The 19,582-nt window shown below is 37.5% G+C and overlaps 1 protein-coding gene across 1 annotated transcript; it reads left to right on the top strand.

Annotated features, from left to right (window-relative positions):
• Nucleotides 1–380: 380 nt before the first annotated feature.
• On the top strand, nucleotides 381–9,684 carry LOC113309307 (AP-2 complex subunit alpha-1-like). The gene is made up of 27 exons (XM_026557731.1): nucleotides 381–860; nucleotides 2,039–2,170; nucleotides 2,421–2,546; nucleotides 2,822–2,884; nucleotides 2,971–3,068; nucleotides 3,163–3,370; nucleotides 3,772–3,843; nucleotides 3,928–4,020; nucleotides 4,142–4,243; nucleotides 4,489–4,586; nucleotides 4,963–5,044; nucleotides 5,177–5,265; nucleotides 5,404–5,509; nucleotides 5,586–5,651; nucleotides 5,968–6,074; nucleotides 6,159–6,263; nucleotides 6,408–6,528; nucleotides 6,708–6,896; nucleotides 6,975–7,214; nucleotides 7,350–7,430; nucleotides 7,577–7,741; nucleotides 7,828–7,914; nucleotides 8,004–8,129; nucleotides 8,445–8,525; nucleotides 8,603–8,674; nucleotides 8,865–8,944; nucleotides 9,034–9,684. Exons 1-27 carry the CDS (start codon nucleotides 729–731, stop codon nucleotides 9,191–9,193), a joined length of 3,081 nt encoding a protein of 1,026 aa, XP_026413516.1. The 5' UTR covers nucleotides 381–728; the 3' UTR covers nucleotides 9,194–9,684.
• Nucleotides 9,685–19,582: the final 9,898 nt, after the last annotated feature.

Genomic DNA, 19,582 nt, shown 5'->3' on the forward strand with positions numbered 1-19,582 from the left:
TGAAATAATCCATCGGCATTAGCCTTTATAGCTTTATACCTGCGCAGGATAAGAGTAAGTTGTAACAGTGTGGAAGCTAAGTTTTAAAACAACACGCTTGTTCAGTATGCTTGAAAGGACAAATGAACATGCATTTACCTGGTACGAGGAAAAGTTTTAACGCCTGGTCAATAGCATCAGAATGGCGCACATGGGTATTATGACCTGCAAAAACCTGGTACGCTAGGCATAGTTTTCCGATCTGTCACAGTTATTAACAAAAACACTTAATCTGAACTGTCAATTAATGTGGTAAAAAAACGGATTATTAAAATTTTTGTGAAACAAGAAGAAAAAGAAAAAAGAAAAACGTAGGTGGGTGGAATGATGCTGATGGCCAGATGACCAGACCGACCTGATGTCGTCGTAGTAAAAGTCTTCTCTTTCTCTCTCCTCCTTCAAATTTTTCTCAGTCTCCTCCTCCACCCCCTTCTCTCTTCCGTCGTCATTTCTATTCCCCACCCTCACCCCCTCTCCTCCTCGCTCGTTCAACAAAAACAAGACAGTCAAAATTAGGGCAAACATTTTTCCCCAATTCAACACCACATTTTTGTAAGATCTTAGATCTGGAATAAGGGAGGTGAGTGTGATAGATTTTACAAGGTTCGGATTTCATAAAGAGAGAGATTTCTTCTTTTGTTATTGTTGGTTGAGATCGTGTGTTGTTGAATTGGATCTGAAAAGAGGAGATGGCCTTATCTGGTATGAGAGGTCTCTCCGTTTTTATAAGCGATGTAAGAAACTGTCAAAACAAAGAAGCTGAAAGACTTAGGGTTGATAAAGAACTTGGGAATATTCGTACTCGCTTCAAAAATGAAAAGGTGTGTGTCTTCTTATCTCAATTTTTCATTTTTCCATAATCTGAATCGAAAAAAATGCTTTCTCTTTTTGATTGGAATTTGATATATGATTAGTAGCTGAAAACCTAATACCTTCAGTTTATGTTGTCAGCATTGAATTAACGTGAATGCGGGTGATTAATCGTAGAAAAGTAGTGAATTTTTGAAAAAATGGTGGATGATACTGATTTGGGTAGAGAGTAATGCTTAGGAAAGGTGCGTTGGTTAGTACCTGTTCAAAAGTTGGTCTATTTGATTGATGTGTGTTGCCACTAGTAGAAAATACCTGTGTGATGAGCTCATTAGCAGCATTACGAGAATAAATTATTGATACCAAGTTCGAGTGTTTTAGACATTTGTAATGACAAAGGTCAATAGGATGATAACAGGAGAGCTGTTTTTAAATTGGGCAGCAGATAGGTGTTGCAACTTAGAAAAATACAAGATTTTACATTATTAGGTTTTACAACTCAGAGGAATACTGATGCTTATATTTTGGTAGGCATTTCATCTGTTTTTTCCTTTGGGTTTTCTCTCTCTCTGTGTTGTTGTTTGTTTTTGAAATCTAAACACTAGGAATGAATCAGTCTCGAAAAGATATGGGTTATTTGGTCTTGTACAGTACTCACAAAGACTAATAAATCAGAAAATTTTGAATTATGTAATATCTCTTAACCATTTTGCCTTTTGGATGATTCCACACGGCAAACGTTTATATGGTGGTACTCAATATGGGTAGTTGAGCATGCCAAACATTGATTTGGTTGGTGTTCTGTTTATATATACATTGTACTACATGCTAGCTCATCACCAAAACATAACAACAGTCAAAAAGTTTGTCTGAATCACTAGAGCCCATGATTATTTGATTGTTATACACACAGTACAAGTGTTATACTTTGCTACCCGTTCTACACTTCATAGCGCAAAAACCAGTTCATCAATTTCCATTCTTCACATGCTGCTGGGTGTTAAATTACTAGCTTTTGTTAAGAGACCAAGTAATTAATCTGATTGTGGCCGCATGAATTAGTAGAAGTGTGCATCTTTGATCCAATAGAGACACGTGTTTCTGACACTTGCTTTTGGAAAAAGCCTATGCATGATTTCAGTTGTCTGTGAAGAATCCTTTATAACTGGGATCTTGTTTGCTGTCACAGGGTTTGTCTCCTTATGAAAAGAAAAAATATGTATGGAAAATGCTTTACATATACATGCTGGGGTATGATGTGGATTTTGGGCACATGGAGGCCCTTTCCTTGATCTCTGCACCAAAATATCCAGAAAAGCAGGTAAAACTTCAATTCATTGTTGTATATTATGTTGTCCTTCCCTACTCGTCCATGATCCATCCTTCTCTAGGGTGTTCTTATTACATGGTATGCACTATACGGCTACTCACATCTTATGTAGACCCTCCCTCCTTAATCACATCTTATGCGTAATTATCTTTTTTGATCTTGCTTTGATCAGTAAACATACAGCTTGAGGAATGATATCTTTACAGCCTAATTATTTTACTTTGTGACTTGTTTGCTGCAGGTTGGGTACATAGTGACAGCGTGTCTACTAAATGAGAACCACGACTTTCTGAGACTGGTTATTAATTCTGTGCGCAGTGATATCATTGGCCGCAATGAAACTTTCCAGTGCTTGGCATTGACAATGGTACGAACTGTTACAGCATTTAAGCTTAACAGTAATTTGTGAACAAAAGAAGACTTGAATCAAATGGCTTTTCGCCACCTTGGTAGTTTGTTGTTTCTTGTTACTTCAGTTGTTTGGATACCAATCATGCTGAAGTATAAGTATGCAGTTATTAACTAATTCTATGTTCTCTTTTCTACTCCACTACTGTTTCATATTTGTATCCCACGGGATTACTCTCTTATTTGTATTCCTGCCAAAGCTCATTTGCTGGATGTTTTGATTTGTCTTTGCAGGTTGGAAATATAGGTGGAAGAGAGTTTGCTGAATCTTTGGCACCTGATGTCCAAAAGTTGCTTGTAAGATAAATAACTGATATGTTTTTCTAAACTGAGTTTAGATTTAATGTATTTACAAGTAACAAAATTTGCATTATCATTATCAGATTTCCAGTAGCTGCAGACCACTTGTTAGAAAGAAGGCTGCACTATGCCTTCTAAGGTTGTACAGGAAGAATCCCGATGTCGTCAATGTAGATGGGTGGTAAGACACTTCTGCTATGCTCATTGACAGGTTGTTGTTGTCATCGTTTTAGCTATAAGCTTCTCCATTAATTCAATGGGTAAAAAATATCCAGGTCAGACCGCATGACTCAACTTCTTGATGAACGTGATATGGGTGTCTTGACGTCTGTTATGAGCCTTCTTGTTTCATTAGTCTCAAATAACCATGATGGATACTGGAGTTGTCTTCCCAAATGTGTAAAGATCTTGGAGAGGCTTGCTAGGAACCAAGATGTCCCACAAGAGTACACCTACTATGGCATCCCGTCTCCATGGCTTCAGGTTTGATTTGTTCATATTTTTGTTTTCTTAATCTATTACTGTGGTGCCTTAGTAGCAATAATATACCAGAACAAGACATACATCTCTACTCTTTACCACTGTCATACTGATATGTAAGCATGCCTTTCCTCAATATTTAGTGTGGCACATTAATCATGTTTTTCCCTTTGGGAATATTTGTTTAGCTATCTCTTAGGAAATGCTTGTTCAAGTAATTTTCTCTGTTACTTAGATAATTTTATTTGAGTTCTTCTTCCACCCAATTACTCAGTATATTAACATCCAGTTGAAGTATCAAATTTAAGTAGATAAGACATTATGTATGTTTACTGAATACTGATAATACCATGGGTTTACTAGAACTACCGTATGTATGGACTTACATGGTTTGCTTTGTTCAGGTTAAGACAATGAGGGTTCTTCAGTATTTTCCAACTGTTGAAGATCCCAATACTAGAAGATCATTATTCGAGGTTATCTATGATGTCATATATTTTTAATTAATATTTTCAAGTTGTCATTTTGTTTATACTGACAAATTCTGTTGATGATTGTAGGTGTTACAACGAATTCTGATGGGAACAGATGTTGTAAAAAATGTGAATAAAAATAATGCTTCGCATGCTGTTCTGTTTGAAGCCCTTGGTTTGGTAATTTGTTAACTAGACTAGAATCTTAAATACGCTGCTGCAATATTTGAGATCTGAAGCATATAATCGACTTAGTAGTATACATTGTCATTCTGCTAATCTCATATCTGGTAAAATACAGGTCATGCATCTCGATGCTGAAAAAGAAATGATGTCTCAGTGTGTAGCGTTGCTTGGGAAATTCATTGCAGTCCGGGAGCCAAACATTCGATATTTGGGACTTGTAAGTATTTTGACCTGCCAATATCCTAGAGATATCTCTCTGCTGAGAAAATTCATTATTTTCATATGCTTCATTTTTAACAGCTCACTTTAGGATTAGGACTAAGTTAGACCTCTGAATTACGGAGAAAGAGTTGATGCTACTTATATCTTTAAGGTCTAACAGCTGAACATGGCTTTGTTGCTGCTATGGGTACATTTAGCTACGGTTCATGGATTTATGTGTATTTTCTTGCTCATGTGCAGGAGAATATGACTAGGATGCTGATGGTAACAGATATGCAGGATATTATCAAGAGACACCAAGCCCAGGTCATCACCTCATTGAAAGACCCTGACATTAGGTAAACTTTTAAACAGCCACTGTTTACGAGTACTTATGTACTTCTCTCTCCCCCTCATAATATGCGAAGTCTAAGGGACAGGGATGAGGGTAGCACTTCATATTGAACTTTTGACTTTTAATGAGACCAATCATTATGGATGAATCTGCAGAAGAAAAGTATTCTTTTAGAAACAACTTAGTTGTGAAGCACAATTTCCTGGGTGCATTTATTGTACAGCTATGATACGGCTCTTTGCTCGGTGGCATATTTGAGTTAATCTGCATTTATAAAAAAGAAATTTAGGTTCTTCTTTATGAACTAGATAGCATCGCGATGTGGTGTTATAACAACAAATATAGCATGATCTTAACATTTTTCGGATGTATATTTACAGTATTAGAAGGCGTGCTCTTGATTTGCTCTATGGCATGTGCGACGTTTCCAATGCAAAAGACATAGTCGAGGAGTTATTGCAGGTCAGCATATTTTAGCTAATATTTGATGGTATTTCTTCATGCGAGCATGCAAGTTACAACTTGTTTAAAAGTGTTCAGAAATTCAATTTGTGAGTCTGGCATTCAACTTCTGATTATATGATGTGTTTTCAGTATCTCAGCTCCGCTGACTTTGCAATGCGCGAGGAGTTGGCATTAAAGGCTGCTATCCTTGCAGAGAAGTTTGCTCCTGATCTATCTTGGTAAGGATAGATTATATGCTAGAGGTGTTTTACATTAGCAGCATGTCATGATACTCACATTGCACCCTCCTGCGCTGATATTTCACCCTTGAAGGTTTCTGTCCAGCATTGTGGTCTCTGATGCATCTCTGGTGACAGGTATATAGATGTGATTCTTCAGTTGATTGACAAGGCAGGAGATTTTGTCAGTGATGACATTTGGTATCGTGTTGTGCAGTTTGTCACAAACAACGAAGATCTACAGGTGTTCTATCAGATACTGAATTGTGATGTTCTCCTGTTGTGACATTCTTTATTTGTCTGACATTTTATCTTCTCAGCCTTATGCAGCAGCGAAAGCTAGAGAGTATCTAGACAAGCCCGCTATACATGAAACAATGGTCAAGGTGAGCATATGAACCTTCTTTGTTCAAGCTTAAAGTTTGTCAAATAAGATGTCTTTATTGTCTTTTGTATGTGGTTGACTTTGGTTGTTGCTAGTGTGTACCTACTGGGTATCTTAATTGGGGACTAGAAACCTTGGTGGAAAAAACAGTAGGATATGAAACCTCAGCTGGATAGAACTTGCATAAGTGGCCCAGAGAAACAGGTGTCAAATGGCCTCAAGGAACAGTTACCAATGAGTTGGGAACAAAAAATATCAAGCTACCAATCCTTTGGTTATTAATTATGCAATTTTTTTTTTTACTATAATTGCAACAGGTTAGTGCCTATCTTCTTGGAGAGTATGGTCACCTTTTGGCTAGAAGACCCGGTTGCAGCCCCAAGGAACTCTTTAGCATCATTCATGAAAAGCTTCCAACTGTATCGTAAGAAGGGCTTAACCTGTGAATTTTTGTCTGTGCGTCACTTCTAGTTTTGCATTCCAATATCTAATAGTGTCTTGTTTCCAGGACCCCTACTGTGTCTATTCTTCTTTCATCTTATGCTAAAATCTTGATGCATACTCAACCATGGGATCCGGAGTTGAAGGATCACATCTGGGCGGTATTCAACAAGTGAGACCTATTCACTTGATCCTATTTCACAGTACATTTTTGTAGTTGTTTCTTTTTGTAAAGTCAAAAAGTGTTCCCGTCACGTTAGTTCTCATGACATGATTATGTGTTCTGAATCCTTCTTATGTTCTATTTTCTCTGCAGGTATGAGAGTTGCATAGATGTTGAAATACAGCAGAGAGCTGTTGAATATTTTGCATTATGTAAAAAAGGCGCAGCTTTAGCAGATATATTGGCTGAAATGCCCAAATTTCCTGAACGTGAGGTATATATAGTCTTGCACGTTACCTAGAAACTAGCTCATTTCCTGTGCGTACTTTTAAATCCAATTCAGTATTGTAATAAAAATGTTTGTTAAAATAAAGAAGTAAACTCCATGTCATAGTAGCATGTAAAGGCTGTCGACTGACTCAACACTAACTTTATCTTTCATATGAAAACTAGTCTGCATTAATCAAAAAGGCTGAAGACACAGAGGTTGACACTGCGGAACAAAGTGCCATTAAGTTGCGTGCCCAGCAGCAGAATTCAAATGCGTTGGTGGTAACTGACCAACGTCCTACTAATGCGCCTACGCCTGTTGGAGTTGGTCAGCTTAGCCTTGTGAAGATGCCTAACATTAACAGTAGTGTGGTAAGTTCTCCATAAACTAAGCAGATAATATATTAATTTATTTCTATAAGCATATCCTAAGACTGTAGAATCTTGCAGGAAAATTTGGCAGACGAAGGAATGGTCCACACGAACGGGACCTTGACCAAAGTAGATTCTCAACTAGCCGCGCCGTCTGCTGATCTCCTTGGTGATCTTTTGGGCCCACTGGCTATTGAAGGCCCTCCCACTGTTGCGACCACAACTGAACAAAATCCAGTTTCCACCTCTCAGGGTGTTACAAGTGCAGCAGATGCCTTGGCACTTGCCCCTCTTGAAGAACAGCCAAGCTCAATTCAGGTAAACTTATATATATATATATATATATATATATATATATATATATATATATATATATATATATTTTCAAGGGTAGAACTTTTTCTTTGCAAAATAATTGAGATTGTAACAGCTAATCATATCACATGTTTGCAGCCTATTGGAAACATTACTGAAAGGTTTAATGCGTTGTGTCTGAAAGACAGTGGTGTGCTCTATGAAGACCCTAACATTCAGGTCTGCTTCCACTTTCTTTTTCTAATTGACATCCAACCATCTTACCTTATAATGGGTGTTTGTGACTTAAAGAGAAATTCATGAATCAGAGGGTTTGCTACAGTCTACATAGTGGGTTTCTTAGTTGTTTTCTTCTGTGTAAGCAGATTGGGGTGAAAGCTGAGTGGCGTGCTCATCAAGGAAGGCTTGTTCTTTTCTTGGGAAACAAGAACACGACTGCTCTTGTTTCTGTTCAGGCTATTATTTTGCCACCAGCACATTTAAGGACAGAAATTGCAGCAGTACCTGATACCATTCCCCCAAGGGCACAGGTAAATATTCATATTTAATGGTCAACTCATCTCTCTCTGCTTCACACACTCTAACTCATGTTAGCTTTTCCTTTTCTGGTTTTCAGGTGCAGTGTCCCCTTGAAATTGTAAATCTTCGACCAAGCAGGGATGTTGCTGTTCTTGATTTCTCTTACAAATCCGGATCTTCAATGGTGGGTTATAGGGCCTGAGATTTAGAAATATTCATACTTCTGAGGTATCAAGCATTTAAAACATCTCAATTTGGGTATTTTGTTGATAGGTCAAGGTCAACCTTCGCATTCCTGCCATCATGAATAAATTTATGCAGCATATATCAGTATCTGGTGAAGAATTCTTTCCCCAATGGAGATCACTTTCAGGACCTCCTTTGAAGCTTCAAGAAGTGGTATTTATTCTGCTTGTCAGTCTTAACAAAAGAATTTGAATTTGTTACTAAGCATTTATGTGACTTCACCTAGCTTGTCATAAGAAGTTCGTAAATTTAGATAAACTAGAAAGTTCTCAGTCTCAGACAATTTAAATGGACATAGAGGACTCACAACCTCATCGTACAAATTAGTTCGTCCTTTTAGGTAGTGATGGATTGGATATTTACGCATGACCACTATTGATCAGTGGGTGAACATTCATTGGCACAGCACATGTTACCATGGTCATAGCTATAAATCAACTAATACTAAAATTTGGGAAATATGAGCAGGTTAGAGGCGTAAAACCACTATCTCTTCCGGAAATGGCAAACTTATTCAATAGTTTTCAGTTGACGGTTTCCCCGGGACTGGTAAGCTCATTTTTTTCTTTAAACCTATGCTTCTCCATATCCTTTAAAGGTGCTTAAAGTTTATTTTTATGTTTCAGGACCCAAATCCAAATAATCTGGTTGCAAGTACAACTTTCTACTCAGAAAATCCGCGAGCCATGCTTTGCTTGGTAAAAAGTCTTTACTTCTCTTATTTGCATTGACCGTATGTTATAAATACATGATAAACTTGTCATAACGGGTACAAGAAAAAGGTGTCAAAATGACAATTTGAAATGCTCGACTTTTAGTAGTATCATCTTGTTGTCTCTCTCCCTCAGGGTTCTGTAAGCTCTAATAAAGTTTGTTATGTTATTTTAGGTTAGAGTTGAAACCGACCCTTCAGATCGGACTCAACTTCGAATGACAGTTGCTTCAGGGGATCCAGCACTTACGTTTGAGTAAGTTTGTTTTCTTTAAAGTTATTTGAGCAAAGAAAGAATTGGTTTAAGTTATTCAAATCCTCTGACGAGCATCCAACAATCCACAGGTTGAAAGAATTCATCAAGGAACAATTAGTTAGCATTCCATTGTCTTCCCCTGTTCCTCCCCCATCGTTAGGAGTAGCACCTGCACAACCACAGTTGCAACCAACTATTCCAGTCGCATCATCAACAGATCCTGGTGCTTTACTTGCTGGTCTGCTTTGAGGGACTGGGGTCGAAACTACATAATGTGCAGATTTGTTTACTAAGATTGTACCCGAGTGATTCATCCTTATTCTCCCATGTCGGTACCTCAAATTTGCAGAATTGTGGGGTAAGGAGGATGGTACGATGCTAGGGCTGTCGGATTAATGGTGAGCTCATTCGTCTATCGGCTATCTGATTTGGTTATTTCATTTGTCCTTTTCTGAGGTTTGGTTTTGGGGGCCGGCCTATGTTCTTTGTAGGGAATATATAGGGTTGCTTGGGAAATTTATTGTTGGGTGATTGGGGTCATAGTTTCCAGGGTTTTTTTATGGGATCCGTTCCTCTTTGTAAATTGTTATTCATTTTTCTTCTGATAATTTGGGAATGCGTTAGGGCAGTGTATGGAGTATAGTAGTCAATTTGTAACAGTTTGCGTTTGTGATCATCCATTATATATAAAATTTATTTAATAAGATCAGAAAAGAGAAGAAAATTAAAATTATTATCAACTCTTCCCATAGTCTCTCAAGTTTTCAACTCTTCTTTTTGAACTCTTTCAATTACATGGCGTAGTATCCATCAGTATTTGGAACTTAACTCTCTCCGTCTTTCGGTCACATGTCTTTGAGTTGGTATGCCTTAGTTTCCTGCGATGCAAGAGCTGCATTTTCAAGACGAAGTTCTGAGCATTTTGGATAATATTGAATAATGTGACAATATAAAATACAGAGCATGTCCTTGTATGCCATTGCATCAAAGTGCACAGGTACTTGAACTGTAAACAAAATTGCGTAAATGAACATTGGCTGGGTGCAGCATTATGGAACGATGGTCTGAAAGTAGGATTCTTGCAGAAATTTATTACCTACGAAAAACCTATAAAGAAAAACCTTAGTAATACTTTGAAAATCACTATATTTTTTATATTTTTCGAATATAAAAAAAACTAGATGCTCCACAAGTGAGTGTAAGTGGGATGTAAGAACAAGTTGCGAAGAAAATAAATTCTTGGGTCGAAATATACTCCCCATGAGAAACCATGACTGCTTTATTCTTGTGCCGTAATTCTCTGTGTCTCCCTCTTCTCCATCAATTATCTTTTACGAAGTTAGGGTTTTGTGTTAAATTTGTTTGATATTAATTGATTCTGCTCTGGGTGTTTAACAATCATCTAATAATCTTAATATTCCTTTATCTCCTTTTTCAGAAGAAGAGAAAGAAACTTGTTGTAGCTCACAACAATCTCTTTGAGGTAATTATCCCTCTATCTCTCTACTTCTTAAGATCTTATTAACTGTTTCTCTCTTGATCTGTTTGATCAATGACGGTTTAATATTCCTCCAGAAAAATGGGTCGCCAATTTATTCGTTTAGGTACGAAGGTCATTTCAGCAAGGAATTTCAGTAAGGCCGGAGCCGACCAGGTTCCTAAACAAAGACGGACCCAGGAAGGCTAAATTTCCTTGTAAAGTCCGGACTAGAAGCCTTGATGGAGTAGAATTTTTTGTTTTTTTTGGCTTGTGGACTGGGAGGATCATCCGGACTAAAACCCTTTTTAATCCAGCTATAGGTCCGTCAGTGTTCCTAAACAATGTTGTTGTCAGAAGGTTGAGGTTCCTAAAGAAAGTTATATCGTTCAAAACATGTCAGTCGGTCTACTTGTGGGGTTGATCTTTTTTGCTTGGGAAAAGCGTTCTTAATTAAGACTACTAAACATCTACCCATGTAGTTAGTACGTGGTACTAGTTTTCTGTGTATGTTAAGAAACCTAACTTTGCAATATTTATTTACGTTTAAGTCGTGTTTTGAATAAATCTGTTTCATCTATGTAATTAAGTCATGAATTTTTAATTTATCATTACCTCCGTTTTAAAAAAAGAAATGTTATTTTTATTTTTTCAATTTAATCTATTTTTAGGTTAAAATAAACAAAAAAAATGAAAATAACATTTTCCAAAAACGAAGGAAGTATTATGTATTGTTTCTTAAGTTGTTGTTTCACGTAATTTATTGGAATATAATTTGTTATGGGTTGCTGTGAATATAATTTGTGGGCTGCTGTGTTGCCTTACCAGGGCATCCGACGTTGAATTCTTAAAAATTGATGTACTTTAAGCACCCCAAGTGTATTGCATATAGGTTGTTCTATTAGATCTTTGTTAGTTGATTAATTTATTTCCAACTATTTCAGAACTGATCGAAGGTTCTAGCTTCCTCATATTAGTTTTATTTTTGACATGCCATGGAACATCTTGCAACAAGTGTTAAAAAAAAATATCTAGTGTTTTAGATTCATAATTCCTTTCTAGAAAATAAAGAGATTTTTATAGTATAAGATTGGAGCATTCCTTGCTAGGTTAGCTCATTCATAAGAGAAAAATAGGGTTACGTTGCCTGGCGGGATTAAACGATAACAACAATAATGGCAAGATAGAGTATGAACGATGCTCAAATGGTTTGCTAGGTTAACTAAGAAGCTTATAGTTAACTTGGACAGGATCTTTAGAGATGTCGCTATAGATTTTAAGTTAGCTCACGCTTGGACAGGATCTTGAGGAAGCGTGAAGAAGCTGCAGGCTTGATTCGTGAATATTTGGATATAAAAAAAATGAAAGCCAACTACTTGAGTATTTTGAGAGCTGATGTAGACTCGCCTGAATGGAAGAAAGGCTGTTAAAAAGCTTTAAAACAATCTTGCTCCGTCTGGGTTGTGATGGGCAGACTGATTACCCTTGTTTTAGCTGTTATTAATTTTCAAATTTTCTTATGGTTACTTGTTTAGCTACTTGCTTAACCTTAGTAGTTTAGTTCGTAACTGCAATTTTTTTTTTCTAAAAGTTTATTAATGAAATTGTAAATTAATCAAAATCATTACAAAGATGGTCCGCACACCTTTTTGAATCACTATAGACAAATAGACAAATGATCATGTAGTTTCTTCAAGAAATTCACCATCCCATCCCCAAGATCACCAAATGTCGCGAAAGCCAGAGCCCCAACGCCTGTTTCTTTTTTTTTTTGTTGTATTCTTTTTCCGATTGATATTAACGGTTAAAGCCTTAAATTTGTTTTTTTTGTTTTTATTTTCTTTTCTTTGATAGCCAAAGTAAAAAGAAAAGCAAAAAGCAATCGCAAAGAAAATAGGAAAGAACTATTAAGCCCCTGTGGTATAAGTAACACAAGAATAAGTAACACAAGAAGGGAGATGAGAAGGAGTCCACACAGTGTTGATATTATATATTCAGCACCGCGTGCTGTGCGAGATCATGAGCCATGTCGTTGGCATCTCGTTATATGTAAGAGAATATAACTGAGGTGAAGTCTTTAGTGAGACCTTTTTTATCGTCAACAATGCGAGTAACAATCCAAGGAACAGCTGAACTTTCACCGTTTAAGGTGCGGATGAGCTGCTTGCAGTCGTCCTTAATGAGAGCTCTGTCAAATCCTTTTGTCTTGGCTAGTTGAAGCGCAAGAAGAATACCATATATTTCCGCCACAACTACACTGTTTTGGAGATGAAGCGATGAGGCAGCTCTGAGTATTGCCGATGGAGAATCTCTAGCTACAACCTATGCACCAGACCTGTACCCATGTACAACTCCATCAAAATCCAATTTTATTACCCCGAGTTCCGACGAACTCCGTTGAGGACGATTAAGTGTACTTCTTTTAGTATGAAAATGCTCTACTACATCGAGCTTAATTTTTTTTAACTTCATTGCTTATTGTCATATATATTTACAAAACAACCCATTTACGTTATGATTATCTTGTAGAAGTTTTCATGAATGGTCTTTCAATAACTCGTATTCATTGAACCACTTTGACGTTTGTTCTTCACCCATAGACAAATAATACAAAGTTTCTACAAAAAGATATACAATAAACTCCGCAAGATCAGTAAAAGGTTGAGCCATTTTTCAAATACTTTGAGTGAGATTAAAGAAGTTTGTGGGTATTATTGGTGTAGAATTTGTGATTTTGAAATGGGGATTGGTGAGTACGTATAGGGGGGGTGGGCGAGCGATCCTAATTGACTCTGCAACGGTTGAATATCAACGATTATATTTTCGGCAAACCCTTTGGGTCGAATCAAAATCTTTGTGTGTTTGAATTTGAAAAAGATAGCCGTCAACAATCTAGCCCTGCAACTCAGTACAACGTCTACCAAAGAAGATTTATAGTTATTGAAGGTGGAAATCCAGAATGGTATGCAATCTCAGTTAGAATTTTTTTTTTCTAATCGAGATCTACAAAGAGATAGTGGGTTCTCTAATTAAACTAGTGGCTCTCCTTTTGTCCAATCAGTCTGGTGTTCGAGATTGCAATCAGCAACACCGGATACCAAAGCTTGACTTTCCTTGATTTGATGACGATAACCCAAAAAGCTGAATATAAAAATGTGAGTACTATTTTCAGATGAACAATATCCAGGACATCCTCAAGACAAGGATGACGACTATAAATCTAGATGGGAAAGCAACTAAATGGTATGACAATTTTTGTCTTAATCAGACCCATATTTCTTGGCCATACTTCCATGATAATATCTGTCTCAGATTTGAAAACACTGCTCATGATAATATTGTGGGCTTATTTAATAAATTGGCTCAGCTAACCACTGAAGAATTTGAGTATATGAAAGCATTATTGTTGAGTATTCACAAGGATTTTCCCGAATCCTATTTCATATCTAGTTTTATTGGAGGGTTAATTGAAGAACTCAGAGGTCAGTACTCATGTTTAACCCAACAACATTGCTTCATGCCTTTTCACTTGCCAGAATGCAAGAGAGGACTCTTTTACTACAACAAAATACCACTAAACCTACTCAGAGGTTCTTTCTTAATTCTTTTTCTACTACAAAGACATTTCATCCCAACACCCTACCTCCAAAACCTGTAACTGTGCCATCTCAACCACTTCCACAAATAACACAGCCAAAATACAACCCCATAATGCCGCTCAGAAAGCTCACTCCAGAGCAAGTTCAAGCTAGAAAAGCCAAGGGGTTATGTTTTAATTGTGATGACTTCTATATGAAAGGCCACATTTGTAAGAAACAGTACCTATATGTACTCATAGGTGAGGAGGCTGAAGAAATATCTGAAGAGGGTAATTGATCCTAAACATGACACAGAGCCAGACTCTCCTATTGAGAGTGATGTGGAGATTTCCCTACACGCCCTGACAGGCAATATCTCAGGGGACACTAGTAAAATTCCTGGCTTTATAAAGAAAAAAGGCAATTTGAATTCTCATACAATTTTATTGACTGTGCTCTGGAAAAAACTTTATAATGTTCAATTGAGTAGACTGGCAGTTTGTTAGCCACTGTAGCAAATGGTGGCAAAACTGTAAGTTCAGGAATTTTCTCTCAACTTGAATGGACTATGCAAGGTCACAAGTTCAATGGCGATTTTAGACTACTTCCACTAAGAGGTTGTGATATAATACTTGGAGATGATTGGTTAAGAAACCCGGGGGATGTACTTTTCAATTTATCCAAGTTATGTATCACCTTCAGGCATAAGTCCAAGAAGATAACCTTAACTGGTGTACAACAAAAATCCTCTTTAAGCATGATGAGTGGGGGAGCAGTTAAAAGATTCTTTCAGAAGCATTCCCATGGACTAGTTGGTCAACTTTTCCCCATCTCAGCCAATATTGTTCAGTCCACCCCACCACCACAAATAACTATTGTCCTCAACCAATTCCTTGATGTGTTCTCTGAACCAAAAACTCTCCCACCTCAAAGGGACTTGGATCATAAAATCCTTCTCATACCCAATGCAGTCCCTGTCAATCTCAGACCATACAGGTGTCTCTTCATCGAAAAGACAGTTGTTGAAAACTTAGTACAGGAAATGATCCAAGCTGGCATCATCCAACCAAGCAACAACCCATTTGCATCTCCAATTCTGCTTGTCAAGAAGAAGGACAACTCTTGCAGGTTCTATGTTGATTACAATAGGTTAAACAACATCACAATTAAAGATAAATTTCCAATACCAGTCATACATGAGTTATTGGATAAATTACATGGTTCAAAATTTTTCTCCAAGATTGATTTGAAGTCAGGCTATCATCAGATTAGGATCTTTCCCCTCTGACATCCACAAGACTGCTTTCAGGACGCATCATGGCCACTTTGAATTCAAGGTAATGCCTTTTGGCCTCACTAATGCTCCTGGAACTTTTCAATCTCTCATGAATACTGTTTTTCAAGAACATCTTAGGAAGTTTATTCTAGTATTTTTTGATGACATCTTAATATACAGTCCCTCTCTAGAAACTCACATACTTCACTTACACACCACTCTAGAGATTCTCAGAACACATCAGCTTTTTGCCAATTTCTCTAAATGCTGTTTTGTCAAGTCTGAATTAGAGTACTTAGGCTACATCATAACACCTAATGGGGTTAAGGATGACCCTGAGAAAATTTCTGCCATGGTTGAGTGGCCTATTCCTACAACTATTAATAAGGCACTTAGAGGTTTCTTGGGCCTCACTGGTTACTATAGGAAATTTGTGAAAGATTATGGTCTCATTAGTAATCCATTGACTGACTTATTAAAGAAGGGTACCTTCTCTTGGTCTCCTGCTGCTAATGAGGCTTTCCATAAGCTCAAAACATCCATGACAAATACTCTTGTGTTGCCTTTGCCTGATTTCACTAAATAATTTGTTCTTGAGACTGATTCCTGTGATTTGGGTATTGGAGTTGTCCTTATGCAAGACGACAAAGCCATTTCTTTTTACAGTAAACCACTTGGACCTAGAGATGCAACACTATCTACATATGAGAAAGAATTATTAGCTATTGTTTAAGCAGTCAATAGATGAAAGCATTATTAACAGGGCACTCATTTCCTTATAAAGAAAGATCATCAAAGTATTAACTACTTCTTAGAACAAAAAATCTCCACTGTCCTGCAACAGAAATGGCTTATGAATCTCCCGGGGTATGATTATGAAATCCAGTACAAAAAAGGTTCAGAAAACAGAGTAGTTGATGCTCTCTCAAGAAGACCTCATTCCACTGCTGGATGTCATTTTACTTTTATCTCTCAACCTGCATATGGGCTCAAGAGCTTATTGATAGTTATGATAATGACACCAAAGTTCAAAGTATTAATTATAGCCCAGCTTTCCCTCACTCAAAGTCAGCTACTAAGTATACTTACTTGAATGACATTTTGAGGTATAAAGGAAGACTATATGTGGGGAGTTCAGCTAAGACCAAGGCCAAAATTTTGGATTCCATCCACTCTTCAGCTGTGGTTGGCCATTCCGGCATGCATGCAACCTATGTTAGAGCCAAGTCTTACTTCTTCTGGGTGCCATGAAAAAGGACATTCTATTATTTGTCTCCACTTGTAATGTATGCCAAAAGAACAAAGGAGAACACACTTTCCATATTGGGTTACTCCAACCATTACCAATTCCACATCATGCATGGAAACACATTTCAATGGATTTCATAAAGGGATTACAAATGAGTGAAAGGAAGTCTGTTATCTTGGTAGTAGTGGACAAACTGACAAAATACAACCACTTCATTGGATTTCACCATCCTTACACCGTTTTTTTTGTTGCCAGAGAGTTTATCTCTCATGTTTTCAAGCTTCATGGTCTACCTGCCTCAATTGTCTCTGACAAAGACAAGATCTTCACTAGTCATTTTTGGCAAGACCTATTCAAGGCATTGGGCACTCAACTGAAATTAAGCACAACTTACCACCCACAAACTGATGGTCAGACTGAGAGGGTGAACTCTTGTCTTGAGAGCTAGCTACTTAAGGTGTATGTGTGGTCACCAACCCAAGAAATGGTATCTGTGGCTTCATCTTGTAGAGTGGTGGTACAACACCAACTACCATACTAGTATGAAAATGAGTCAATTTCAAGCACTCTATGGTTACCTTCCTCCACACTTAGATTTTCCTTCTACTGCTACTACATTTGTTGTTGTTGTTGAGTATTTAAAGCAGAGAGATGCTGTCATTGACTTATTAAAGGATACTCTTCAAAAATCTCAGAAAAGGATGAAGTTTTTTGCTGATCAAACAAGAACTGAAAGAGTTTTTGAAGTAGGTGACAAGGTTTATCTGAAGTTACATCCTTATAGACAATCTACTGTGGCTTTGAGAAGAAACCTAAAGCTTGCATCCAAACATTATGGGCCATTTACTATTGTGCAGAAGATAGGAGCAGCTGCTTACAAACTCAAGTTACCAGCAGAAGCACGGACCCATCCTGTCTTCCATGTCTCTCAACTGAAGAAGCACATTGGAGCCTCCCATATTCCCTATCCTTCACTGCCCGTGCTGGATACTGATGGCAATATACTTGTCATCCCAGCAGCTTCCTTGGACTCAAGAACTATCTTACGAAATGGAATTTCTGTATCTCAATTGCTTATTACGTGGACTAATTAATGCAGCACCTGAGGATGCTACCTGGGAAGATACGTCGCCATAGCACACCATTTTCCTAAATTCCATCCTTGAGGACAAGGATGTGCTGATGGGGAGGGCATTGTCATGTGCCTTTCTAGGTTAGCCGTGTGTTTACTCTCAGGCGCCCTTATCTCTTGTCTGTCTGCCTAAATAAGAAGGTCATCCGACTAATCATTGGCTAATAAAGGCCCAGTAAACAATTGACATATGTCCTTCTTTGATTAATTTCCTATTTTAGGGTTTCCGTTTCTATTGGTCAGGTTTTTAAGCTGTAAGAGAACCCTATTTTTAAGTTAAGTATGAATTAATGAAGTATTAAGTGGCTGCTACGACAGAGTTACTAATTCCGATCGATTTCCGTTCATTTTTCGTTAAATTCATCTTTATTTCGTACAAGAACAGTACAACCACTTGAGGAATTTGGCGCATTATCTGTTTGATTTCGATAATCATTCCTTCTAAATACCATGGAAGTTAAAAAATCAGAGTTTAAGAACCGAAGCATATTTTCTTAGTCCGGTTCGAATTGCATTTTTGGACAATTCCATACTGTTACAGTTCTAGATGTTATCAACGTGATAGTGTTTTCCAATGGTTACACTACTTGTGCCGCAGTTCTTGCCGCTGAATCAATGAAAAAAACTTGAGCATGCAAATCCAGGCTGTCCTCTAGTCGTCTCATCTATATTGATCTTGATCCAATCTAAGTTAGGGTTAATCCAACCCACCGAGATGGTTTTTTCTGCAGATGTTGGTATACCATGCATCATATGAGGTATGATTTTCTTTCACCGAGTGAATTCCTGTTGAAGTTTGAGTGTCATCTGTATAATGTTTTTGGGTTTGGTTTCTTTTGACGGTATATTAGTTAATTCATGGATATCCATAAGTACCATAATAAAAAAACGAGGTAATGATAAATGAATGGGCTTTTGTTTGTAGAATTTGTGGGATTTTTTTCTGGGGGTCAGAATGTTTGGAGAAATATGAGTGGTATTTGACTGTTTTGATAGGCGGCGTGAGAAGGTCGTTCCATGTTGTTGCAGCAACTTGACACTTGAGGAGTGTGTGAACAACAGTTTCTGGATCAACATTGCATTGAGGGAAGAGGTTGGAGTTAGTGTGATGTACAACATTTAGAATAAAAAAGAACTGTATTTTTGGGGGACATGGTAGTGTTTATAGGAAATTGGTGGCTAGTAAGGAGTTTGATGCAATTGATCCGCTGTTCGGTTAGGCATTTGTACCCGATGTTGTAGTATATCTTTAGGATTTGGTGTGTAGCTAGATAATTATATATGGGGTGCTATCCTCCTATCAAAGTCTAGGTTGATATTTAAGATTCATTGGTCTGCGAGAGGAGGGAGGTGGCGTAGTTAATCATGTGTCCAATTATGGGTTAATTGAAGAATCTATGATGTATGCATCTGCATAAGGTGGTTGACTTTAGGGGTTAGAGAAGTGTTTATGTGTACTAACCTCCCTGTGAGAGTTAGATATTTCGTCATCCAACCCTTCACATTTCGTGACAGAAGTTGAAGTACAAGTGCAAAGATGTAGCGAAAAGTTCTGTCATTCCTGAAGTGGGCTTCCAGGTATATAGATGGGGGGTTGAAGTGGTTGGCATGTTGAAAACCTGATTTTGTTGATCCACTTCATGTTGATTGTGCCTTAGATGATGGATAATTTCAGATTTTTAAGTGTTGGTTAGCTGACCGCCGAAGTAGTGTAAGATTGAAGTAGATGATTGAGATGATTACTAATTTCCGCTGAAGCTTTATATGTGATCAAGTAGTTATCTGCATACATAAGATGCAGAGTTTGTGGAGTTTTCTGTAAGATGCGGAGCATCCATATGAGATTTTGGGCTTTTAAATTACCCAAATTTGTCAAAAGGATCTCATGCGGCGTCCCGTTAATGTTGATCGAGTATGTAACAGTTG

The sequence above is a fragment of the Papaver somniferum genome, chromosome 9, assembly GCF_003573695.1.
Source record: "Papaver somniferum cultivar HN1 chromosome 9, ASM357369v1, whole genome shotgun sequence".
Lineage (NCBI taxonomy): Eukaryota > Viridiplantae > Streptophyta > Magnoliopsida > Ranunculales > Papaveraceae > Papaver > Papaver somniferum.

Bases quoted from the DNA above. Each gene is read 5' to 3' on its own strand.
- LOC113309307 (XM_026557731.1), top strand. From the start codon at position 729: ATGGCCTTATCTGGTATGAGAGGTCTCTCCGTTTTTATAAGCGATGTA. The intron at 3,069-3,162 runs GTAAGACACTTC...AAAAATATCCAG, and splicing joins GTCGTCAATGTAGATGGGTG to GTCAGACCGCATGACTCAAC. The intron at 7,915-8,003 runs GTGGGTTATAGG...TTTTGTTGATAG, and splicing joins ACAAATCCGGATCTTCAATG to GTCAAGGTCAACCTTCGCAT.